The sequence below is a fragment of the Tauraco erythrolophus genome, chromosome 2 (genome assembly GCF_009769465.1).
Source record: "Tauraco erythrolophus isolate bTauEry1 chromosome 2, bTauEry1.pri, whole genome shotgun sequence".
NCBI lineage: Eukaryota > Metazoa > Chordata > Aves > Musophagiformes > Musophagidae > Tauraco > Tauraco erythrolophus.
The window spans coordinates 46229576-46241658 of NC_141466.1; the positions used below are offsets into that span (position 1 = coordinate 46229576).

Sequence of the window (12083 nt, forward strand, 5' to 3'; positions counted from 1 at the left end):
AAGCAGAACCCACAGTGGACGTAGCTTTAAAGAAAAGCTTTATGCTTAAACCTCCCCTTGCATACTCTAGTTGGGCTAAAATCACACACTAGCCTGTCCAGTCAATTTATAGCACTGCAACAACACTGAACATCATTTGCAGGTTTCCAAAGACAGGCAGAATTAGATGAATTTCTAGGCACATCCTCCTAAGATTGTATTAAAAAAAAAAAAAAATCCATGTTTCTATAAAGGAGACTAATTTAATGTAGAGTTCAAATCAAGACTCTTACCACAATCAAAACGTTATTATTACAACAAACCCCTCTATTTTAAGGGGTGCAGAGGGACGCCAGAAAGCCTGACTCAAGCAAAAGCTGCTGCTTTGGCTAGCAAGAAATCCATGGGCCTATGCAGGAAACCACCTTGCTAGGACACTTCATCCAAACAAAAGCGAACTTAACGAGCGCTCTGCAGGGGGAGCAATTGCTTAGGGTGATGACTACAAATATGTTTCATACATCCTGCAACTTGTCTTTGCTTATTCCATTACACCGCAAGTTTTACAGCAAGCAGAATCTTTGCCACTGACATACAGAAAATAACTTGACGCAACGCAACCATTTCACATCCCAGGACCACCCCCCCGGTAACGTGGGCACAAATTACCACTACTGAATATGACCATCTTCTCATTGGATCAGATCTGGACAGCAAAAGTTTAGTTGTTGTATTTCTGGCCTTTACAACTTACATGCTAAAAACTGGAAGTGGATCCACTTTCTTATCTTAATTAAAAACAAAAAACCACCGAGTTCATATTAGACTGTAGCTCAAGACAAAATGAGTTTGAGCACTGTTTTAAACAGGGACATGTTATTCATTTAAGCCTCTCAGTTAGTGTAACGCCAGTTTACTTTTTCAACACAAACACATGCAAAATAATAAACACACTCTCCATAAAAGAAAAAAGAGAAAAAAAAAAGATGACTAATATGAAGGTCAAAACAACCTATGCACTCCTTTTACCTAAGCCTCAGCTTATAAAAGGTCTGCCACTTAGTATTTGGAGTGGCGAGTCTTAATCACATAATTTTAAATAAAATGAACATGCAACTGTTCTATATCAAGGCTTGCTGAGTTGGTTTTCTCAAGTCTAGCCAAAAAGGCAGAAAACATTTTAATGCACAGCAAGTAATGGAAGTGAAGCACAGTGATTCTAACCACTGAGCCACAAACCATACACAGAGTCATGAGAAAAGTCACTTGGCACTAACAATCATTCTTCAAATAGAAAATTATCAGGAGGTTGGGGGATTTTTTTTTTTTCTCCTCTAGGCTTAGCAGACAAAGTTACTCAATTCTAAGATGTCACTGCCACTAAAAATGATTGATCACTGGGATGACTAATTAAGATTTGGTAAGAATGGTTCTCGACTTTCAGAAGTCACCAACACCAGTCTCTGACAAGCACACTAGTCAAAATGTCGTCTTCTGAAACACCGGGAACACTAACAAGGAAGGTGCTACAGCTCATGTTCTAAGATTTAGCCTAGATCCCCCCTGCCCTCTACAGACAGAATCATGAAGTTCGTATCATTCATAAAGGACTAGTCAAATTTTCCTAAGTTTAATTAGAGGTATCACTCTAATCACAGAAAGTAACTGTAAAAATAAAGAAAACAATTCTATGGTTACCGTCTTGTAGTTTGTAGGTATTGGGCATGGCTCATTTCTCCAATAAGACTTTGCCATTAAACAAGTCAAAGAAATGAGGAGAAGGAAGGTATAATCTTACCGGAGTCTCGGCTTTCATCTGAGTCCGCAACTTCTCTCTCATTTCTTTTTCATTGAATTTGGCACTTCTTTTTACATAGACTCCTCCATGCTAACAAACAAAAAGAAAAAAAGTATTAAACATTTAAGCAGTTTTATGTAGAACAGTTGATAGAAGAACAAACAAGATGACAAGTCACCTTTATGACTCACGCTGCAAATTGCCTACAAGACACTTTCTCCTAGGATGAAAGCACTTGAAACGAATTTTACATTTGCATGTATTAAGTTCACAAGATCTATTTAAATAAAGATCAGATTTAAAAAAAAAAAAAAAAGCATGAGACACTTGAAGTGTCTTGTTTAAAGGCGTTAAATAATTAACTGGTAGATAGGACTGGAACAGACCTCAGGGATCTATCTATTCTCAACAACGTTGTCAAGCAGCTTAACTTGTACATAAAGGGAAAGTTACACAACTGAAGCTACTCAGATACAAGTACTTACAGGTCAATGTTTTCAATTTTATGTGCCCGTTCTTAGTGACTAATGCAAATATTGGAATTACAAGTGTCGTACCTCTACATACAAAATTTATGAATAGCACAAAAGTAAGTAGTGTAGGTCTTGAAAACTTCCATGCACTTTATTAGAGAATGTACCTTTTAATAAAGGAGTTAAATACTAAGATAATAATGGAATAAGTAACACAAAAATCTTGAGAAGGCAAAGGATTTTATAGAAGTATTTTCACTGAAAACCATTATAAAAGTTAAACCATTTCCTGGAAAAGATTCATTTTATAACTTGTTCCACAGAATTTATCACAAACTTCAGTAAAAGGACTATGGCAAAGCACGCACAAAGACAGAGGGTTATAAAGAAATAAAATTTGCCTCATCATTTCCCTCTTCCATCACTTTATCTATGGTGTAGCTACAAGAGGATATAGACAAGCATGCTCCAAAATGAACTGATAAAATGAAATCCTGAAAAAAAAAAATATAGCTCCCAAATAACAGAATTTTGTTTTCAAGCTACATTGTTTTCATGAGTTTTATAACTGATTCCATAACTTTCTGCCGGCCCTGACTCTTGGCATTAGGATTTGTCAGATAATTTCTGTCCATTTATGGTTTTACATGCTTTTAACAGAAAAGTGATGGTAAGATTAAAACTACTAGGAGCTGAACCTCATTCAAATGTCTCATCTCAGGAAAAGATACAGTACATTGTAGAAACAAGGGTGGTGGTGTGCGTGGGGGGAGCTATTATCTTATTTGCATGGTATGAACAGGAAGAAAGTTTGGAGGGCTTGGAAGAGGCAGGCAGAGGAGGCAGGTAAAGATGGCCATGCAGCTGCCTAGCTAGCGGTATTTGATGTGACTTTTAAGTTGTTCTCCAAAAGCTGCAGTGACAAGGAACAGAAAGTCACCGGTACATTAACTCCATATTAAATATCCTGCCTTAAGATTATTGTCTGTGGTTCCCTTCCAAGATGAAGCAGCCAGCTGCGACACTCAGCTGTGCTGCTGTGGCTGGCAGGGGACCAAAACCAAGAACAGAATCCTCCAGTCCACCAAGCTTGGCCTTTAGCAGGCTGAAGCATCGTACCAGCATCATCCCACAAGCAGTTTACCGGTCCTGGATAGGTAACAGCATCAAGAGAAAAATGTTCCATCAGCTACACAGTAGAGAGCCACGTGTTATCTACACACTCCACACGTAGGACCATTTTTAAGATCTGACACCATTAAAGGCAGTGGAACAGGTTGCCCAGAGAAGCTGTAGATGCCCCATCCCTGGAAGTGTTCAAGGCCAGGATGGATGAGGCTTTGGGCAACCTGGTGTAGTGGAGGGTTTCCCTGCCCATGGCAGGGGGCTTGAAACTAGATGATCTTTGAGGTCCCTTCCAACTCTAACCATTCTATGATTCTATGAAAGGGAAGTAGAAGTCTTATTCTGTACAGTGACACTAATCATGACAACCACCCTCAGAAAATGCAAACTCAGTTTGGTATGAAAAATAACACATCTACTACACAAGACTTCCACCTAATTGGTAAGTCATCATTCTGTGTGAGCTCAGCTAGTTAAGTTTAGATAAATGAGAGAAGGCTGGAATCAAAGTCTTCCCTTATTTATCAAATTACTAACCAGCTGCAGTAAACTGGGAAAAAACTGAACCATCTTTTCCTTGTTTAATTTGTGAACCTGGAGAAATCAAGTTACTACTGCACAGTTTGCTTAGGGACACCGCACGACCAAAGACAGGTTTGGTATCCCCACCTCAGACTTTTTAATGCTCAGAAATAGACTTGTACTTCTCAAGTAAATACGAGTGTACAGTCACATAGCGTAAGAACAGACAAATCACATGCTGTAAGATCACCATTCCCTGCATACAACCCAACTACATAAATATGTCAGCTTCCCTATGGTGCCAGGTTACAAAGCTAAAGACAGGCAAGATGCCACACTAGCTAAATCCTTGGCTAAAATTCAGTAACAACCAAAAGGTTGCACAAGCTGATGCTGAATAACAGAAAAGACAAAGACATACTTCCTATGTTAAAAAGTCAGGCAAACTCAGGGATACCAAAAATATTTATCAAAATTACATCCCACTGTCACCAGGTGGTATAAGATGAATAGGAGCTAGCTGCGTTTTGGTGGAGAAAGATAGGGCAAAAAAAAAATTTCAGATCCACCCAAAAATAATAAAGCCAGTTTTATGAAAAGAAATGGCTCTACTTAATAAATCAAATCTGGAACATAACAAGTTAATTTAAGTGGCTCTTTTCTTTTCTTGCTATTAGAGAGCTGCCTCCAGAGAAGAATGCTAGTTATGCAATTGTATATAGCTCAAATTCCCCAATTTGTATTGCATTTCCTTTTCAGTAAGAGATCAAATATATGAACGCTTTTCAAAACATATTTCTGGAAGTACTGTTTTTAAGGTTATAATTTTTTTCCGCTGTACTTTAAAAGCCCCTCTCTCAGTCAACAATGGATTATGTTTACAAATATACTTCCTTTGTGCCTGAATTTTGCTCTCCTGGACATCCAGACCACGTTTATTTCCAAACAGGATGTTTACCTGAGGTAGGGAATATGAATTCCGTGAGCATGGCGTAATTACGTGCCTCTGGAAACTTTTAGTGGAGTGTAAGTGACATCACTGACAGAACATCAACAGGAAGGGCAGGAAGTGTTTTTATGTTTTTGCACTGTTTGGTGTGATAAAAACAATAAAAATACCTATTAGCTTGCACTGCAGCCCTGCTGCATCCCGTCTCGGTCATTTAAACACACACACATAACCACTGTCAGTAAGCTGCCTTTCATTTATGTCACTGAATTAAACATATATATATACATATAAAAAATATATATATATATAATCATCCTCCACTGAATCTTGTAGAAGTTTTATGTTTTGAGGAATCCAAAGTCGAACAGATTATATTTAATATACGTCTTAATTAAAAACGTAGGCTACAATCAGATTAATTTCCACAGGAACCTGCTTTTAACAGTCAATATAGTCATCAGGAAACTGAGCACCGGATGTTTCAGATAGCAAGAGTAATTTTCCAAAATCTTGAAAAAAAATCGTTTCTGGATATCTAGTGGATGGAATATATATCCTGTCTGTATTTTAATTAGGGCAGACTTAAATCACTACCAACGTAATGACTACAGGCAAGGACAAAGAGCAAAATAGTTCCATGCAGCAGGCTGGTGACTTTAGTGGAAAACCATAGAGAACCAGAGTCATTAATGGCGACAAGCATTAGACAACAGAGAAGCCCATTTTCTCCCAATGGATAGCCTCAGTGAGGTATGACAGGGTGTCACAGTCCATACTTATTTAGGGGACTTGGATAGCAAACCCACCAATAAAAATAAATTGTGAACAGTTTTCTTATTTTCTCTGCAGCATATTCTTTTCTAAATACAACAATTTTAGAAGACAGGGTGGCAATCACTCATGCTTCAGTCTAGATTTATAGCCTACTTACTAAGACATTCATCCAGAAAACAACAAACATTTTCAACAATCAAGCTGAAAATAATGCACCTGGATCTCCCAATATCTTGGGGGACTCTGACCTCTTACGCACCGAACAGACAGTAGCAACCTCAACCACCACCTGTGCTCTAAGATAAAATGGTGAGACAGTTCATACCTTAGTGACGGGCATCTTATGTGACATGATCCAAGGCTATGAACCTCTATTCAAATCAGGTATCTACACCCAAGCTAGAAGGCAACATCTGATTGTTGGGAAAGGTCACTGCTTAAGGCATTTCCTATTCTTCAGCACATTAATTAGGCAGTTCATGGATGCGTACCTCCCCTCACTCAATGCTCTCTAAATCTGATTCAACTTACATTAGCTTCTCAGAGGCAAAGTTTCAGTGTCAATGGTCACAAACGTGCTATCCTGCCTCCTCCCTTGTTCCCACCCATGGCCATAAACTCAAAACTTTCCCCCTTTTGCTGGTTCTAGCAATCAACTGATCTGACTTTACTTATGGATCCAAGTGTGCAAGTGGTGAAATAGAGAGGAACATGCAGCCAAGGATGAGGGTAAGAGTAAAGTAAGTCTATAGTTGTCAACTCTTCATAGAATCATAGAATGGTTAGGGTTGGAAGGGACCAAAGATCATCTAGTTCCAACCCCCTGACATGGGCAGGGAAACCCTCCACTACACCAGGTTGCCCAAAGCCTCATCCAACCTGGCCTTGAACACTGCCAGGGATGGGGCATCCACAAATTCTCTGGGCAACTTGTTCCAGTGCCTCACCACCCTCTGAGTGAAAAACTTCTTCCTTATATCTAATCTAAATCTGCCCTCTTTCAGTTTAAATCCATTGCCCCTTGTCTTATCACTACACACCCTTGTAAAAAGTCCCTCCCCAGCTTTCCTGTAGGCCCCCTTTAAGTACTGGAAGGCTGTGATAAGATCTCCCTGGACCCTTCTCTTCTCCAGGCTGAACAGTCCCAACTCTCACAGCCTGTCTTCATAGCAGAGGTGCTCCAGCCCTCGGATCATCTTTGTGGCCCTCCTCTGGACCCGCTCCAGCAGCTCCATGTCCTTCTTGTGTTGGGGACTCCAGAGCTGAACGCAGTATTCCAAGTGGTGTCTCATGAGAGCAGAGTAGAGGGGCAGAATCACCTCCCTCGACCTGCTGGCCATGCTTCTTTGGATGTAGCCCAGGATACAGTTTGCTTTCTGGGCTGCAAGCGCACATTGCCGGCTCATGTTGAGCTTCTCATCCACCAGCACTCTCAAGTCCTTTTCCTCAGGGCTGCTCTCAATCCATTCTCCTCCCAGCCTGTACTTGTGCTTGGGATTGCCCCGACCCACGTGCAGGACCTTGCACTTGGCCTTGTTGAACTTCATGAGGTTCTCACATATTCCTTTACAAAATAATATATAGTTCAAATCATACCCAGTGTAGTATTTATCTCAGTATCCCTCCCATTCTCTTGGACAGGGCTAATAGTCAATTCAATCAAACTGCCTAATTCTATTAGAAGTGTTTTTTGAAGTATTTTTGCTTTTCTTTGCCTGAGTAGGGGTGGGGGGCAGAAAGCAGACTAATGTTCAGGGAACAGGTAAAGATCAAAGACAGAAGCCAAAGGAGAAAAATCTTATTGAACAGGCACTTTGGAACAGTTAGCCAAAACATAATCCATTTCTATTCTAACAACTAAGCACCCATCTAAATCCTGAGATAAATACCGTGAAGCTATTTCTGATCACCTAGTAAATATACCAATACTTCCAAAAACATGTCCCCTCTACATATTATTTCCTTGTTATATAGAAACAGTTCTGCTTTCAGAAAATGCAAAGAACAGACATGAAAAATTCAGAGAGGATTTTAGGGAGGTAAAGCCATCTACACCGTTCTCCATCATTTTAGATTAAAAATCACATCCACTCAGTATGTTGGCTGTACAGTGACCATGGCCCACTGTTTCTTCAGTAACTGTGTAATTTTGAGTCACATCAGGTTGAGCTCTCAAACTAAAAGGAACAAGAGGAGCATTATGCAGGAAGAGAAGAAAGTAAAAGGTAGTAACAAGAAGACTGTCAGACCCAAGTTTTTGCTTAACTGAAGTCCAAAACCAAACCATCAACACTTTCACGGAGCCCGGGATCTGCTTTTCCTCCAAACTGTACTAAGGTCCAATTTTCCTCTTTTATGTTGTGCTAAACCAAACAATTGAAAAATAAGAAAGTAGACCACAGCAATGTCAATTTACTTCCAATTTGTGGCATGATAAAAAAAACAACCCATACTTCAAAAAAAAGAGTCTGTTTACACTTATGCTAAGTGGGTTTTTGGACTGTAAAAAGAACAAAGTTCTAGAATATTCTGAAATGCTTCTAATAGATTCTGCAGTTTTAATTCTAGTAATAAACATGGTCCATAAAAAGTATCCATTTAGAAACATAAACTGATTCTTTAATAATGTCTCTCAACTAAAATACACATCTAACTACACTGAGTGAAACCAACTACTCTCACGTTCAAATAAACAAGCGTCAGCTCAGAACTGCATCTTCCCAGCATGTATCACAAATGGAAGGAAGGTACATCTCATATATTTGACCCACAAACAGCATGGAAAAAGTGAACAGGCTTACCTGTGAAAAATACCACCCATACAGTGGAAGCCATTTTAATCCATCTTTCAAGACATACCGGACATGCCCGAGAGCATTCTGCCTCACTGCAAGCATATCCGCAATAATCCAATCAACTGCAAAGACAAAAGACCAAAATGTTTAGTTAAATTAGTTTTTAAATGCCACTGATGAAACAAAAAGTGCATGCTGCACATATAAATATCATTAAAGATTTCTAAACTTGAAAGTTCTTGCTCACTGAGGCAAGGCTGGAAAGAAACACAGAAAACAGACATGTAGATTTTTTAAATCTATAAAAATGGTAGACAATCAGAAAATACAAACCTGTACACTGGTGATTTGATAAATATATTACATTTTCTTTATTTTTTGGCAAATCCCCGTAGATTATTATCTAAAAAAAAAAGAAACGTAGTATTACTTTATAATTTATTTTTATTGCATTAGGCAGTGATGAGATCCAATGCAGTAATTAGCTATTTACTAGGAAAACTGCCAGCAAGTTAACACCATTAACAGAAAAACAACCCATCACCACATCAGTACCCATTATGCATACAATTGACAAAGCAGTGTATATTAATTAATGAGGGTTTAAGAAAGCTATTCTGTTCTTGTGCCTCAGTCCTAGAACTGGATCCATGGAAGCTGACCTACATCCACAAGATCCCCACATTAATATAATTAAAGGTAAAGAGGAACCATAGATATCTACACAACCACCATTTAACTTTATACATCCAATGAATAAGACATGCTTCAGCCAGACATTCCTTTTCATTCAATCTGAAATAGTAAATTTTCCTGGATTAGATCAAGAACAAAATCTCAACCATTTGCCATGATTTTAACCACCAAGAATGAACAAAAAAGCATGAACTTGAGGGGTGTCTTTAAACTGGTCTTCAGGTTCCAGTCAGCAGGTTTTGTTATGTTTTTTTTTCTCTGTCACATTAAAGATACCCTTTAACCTTACAGCTTCCATCCCAAGAGGTAATTGCCTACTGGTGAAATAACCTTCTGAGAGCATGACTACAAAGCCAGATGCTGAAGCAGTAATCCAAGCCAGCTTTTAAAACGGATTAATTCAATTACTTTTATTACAAATATAAAATCAGAAATTAATTAAACCATTTCAATTCTGATTTGAAGAATCCATGCAGCTGTTTAATAAATATTTTCATTATCTAACAAAGCTTAGTTTTTCCAACCAGTACATTCTAGGTAGCATTCCCCCACCTTGCGAATACCAGTGGCTATACTCCTTGTTTCTAGAAGTTAGCTGTGTTAAACATACACTCTTCTTCCAAGCAACTCCATTCACCAAAAACCAAAGTGCTATTTGGAAGGTTTACTCACTTATTATCACCACTTCTCTAGTCCGGACTATCTGGGAATTTATTCAGGAAGATCTAATATTCAGATCTTGATTATTATCATTTAGTATGCCAAGTCTGGTATTGACTCTTACAGAAGGTCTCTGGGAAGCCTGCCCACCTCTCAGTTAACCTGTGATACCAGATGGGTAACACCTTGTATTGTAATGTTGCGTAAAAGCCCCACATAAAGCTGTCTGTTTTACATTCATGCTGTTCCTTCTTCTTTGAAAATGCAGCTGCATTGCTTATCAAATTTTGTTTTCAAGGCAAGAAACCAAATATTGGCAAACTGAGATATTCAGTAAATATGGGAACGTGACATCATCCAGCATACAGTAAAGAGAACATTACTTATTTGAATTATTTAAAAAAAAAAAAAAAGGCATGCACAATAAATCTTAACATTATTTGTAACCAGTCAGTTGACAAGTATATTCTGAACAGTATCCAAGAAACTCAAGCAAGATTTTGAAAAGCTGTAGAAGTGATTTTCTCATTAAAGTTCTAGAAGAATCTATAACCTTCCCCTGACACTCTAGGTACCACATACTATTTAGTGCAAGGTGGCAGTCAGAGGGTCTGATCTTAGCGTTGAGGCGCAAAAATTTCACTGAAATAAAAAAATTATCTTCCTGTTCTCACTTATGGAGTTGAAGCTTCATTCTTCCAATAGTGTTACTCATTAGGTCCATAAATACTGTTTTCTTTAATTTCAAGTTAAGGCTCCACTATGCAGTTTCTGGCAAAGACTGTTTTAGAGGCAAAGAAAAAAAAGGCCCAATACAACAAATCATTAAACCAGAAGGTCCTGAACGCTATCTGTACTTTTTAAAAATGTAAGAAAGTAAGAACAAAACAAAATCTGCTCTAATGTACAAAGTTAAAACTGCAGTGTAATCAGAACCACAATTCAAAGCATTCACTTGTGACTATTGCATGAATAAAAACAAATATAAAGGATTATTCCCTTAAAAAGCATGTATGATTGTGACTGCCAAATGTAACAGTTAATCTGTATTATTTTTTATTTCAGTAAGATTGGATCTAGTTCACTTTTTAATCCCAGAGGAACAGCTGCTCGTTGTTACTGTAAGCAATTTCTGTGTGCACCATTAAGTCTTACTGTAACAGTTACATGTTTCCATGCAATGGACCAAAATATTTTACTGATGATAAAATACATAGCCAAATTGTTGTACAGGACAAAAAAAAATAAAAATAAAAATAAAAAAATCTATCTTTTCCTATTTATAATGAGTTCTCCTTAAACACAAAACCCAGGCTATTTTATTTCAAAGCAAAGGAAGGAGTGAGAATATTTTGAAACACTGCTTTGTTTGCTCAGATGGCTCAGCCTAAGAGGATGCAACAGCTTTAACTGCAGCATCATTCACTTCAGCACTGCCCACTTCGGTAATCTGGAGAAACAGCTTATACAGTTCACAAAAGGCCAGCAAACAGCTATTCACGCATCAGAAGTTCACAGCTAGGAACCCAGAGCTACAAACTGACGATACAACTGTTTGTTGTACAATCCGCTAAGAATGGCAGCTTTCAGCCTGCATTCTCTAGAGACTTCTTCAGATTTCGCAGGAGACACCTACTCTGCGGGCAGCCACACAGCCCTCCCGAAAATGAAGTGGTTTTGCTTTATTGTGGTGTTCTTGGAAATTTTCATAGATCTTGCACAACAGAGGGCTAACAGTTAAGAGCTTTGAATCCTGCAGGCACGTTGCTCTGTTCCCTCTGAGATGATGTCTGAAGAATTCACCTGCTTGTGGATAAGCAAGGGAAGAATCTCCTCAGGGCAAACCTTCAATTTCTGGCAATCTGATGCTTTTAGGTGAACCAGAGCACCTAATGTATATTATAGCTGCAGAAGGAAACGATACAGCATTCTTCGTCCAGAAAACCTCTTGACTCCGTGCCGTTTTTTGTAGCTAACTTTGCAGAATTCCCTGCTGTAGAGACTGTGCAGTCTCTGGCTCCTTCTCGGTCTGCTGGAGCAGAAGAGATCTGGGGACCACAATGAAGGCAAGCACTTGAGTGATTTACCAGGGATGGCAATGCAGAAACAAGTGTCCACAGTGCCAGCTTGTGCGTGTGCCTCTTTTGAAGCAACCTGAAGAGATCCCAGTCCTCCTCAGAAGAACAGTGCTGATCCTGGGGCCTACAGAGCACCAGAGGGGATGGTCTTCTCCTCTGCAGGGCACTCACTAGCCAGCATCAGGGAAGCGCTGCAGGACATGCCTGGGAGGCAATTTTCAGTTTCAGAAG

General features: G+C 38.9%; 1 protein-coding gene across 1 annotated transcript in view; it reads right to left on the bottom strand.

The window, feature by feature from the left end:
- Window positions 1-12083, bottom strand: part of AGPAT5 (1-acylglycerol-3-phosphate O-acyltransferase 5) — a 64874-nt gene that overhangs the window by 37444 nt on the left and 15347 nt on the right. The window contains exons 2-4 of the mRNA XM_086608335.1: window positions 8752-8821; window positions 8425-8540; window positions 1778-1867 (exon numbers count right to left, since the gene is read on the bottom strand). Of these exons, the coding sequence (XP_086464461.1) occupies window positions 1778-1867; window positions 8425-8540; window positions 8752-8821 (276 nt within the window). The remainder of the gene's footprint in view (window positions 1-1777; window positions 1868-8424; window positions 8541-8751; window positions 8822-12083) is intronic.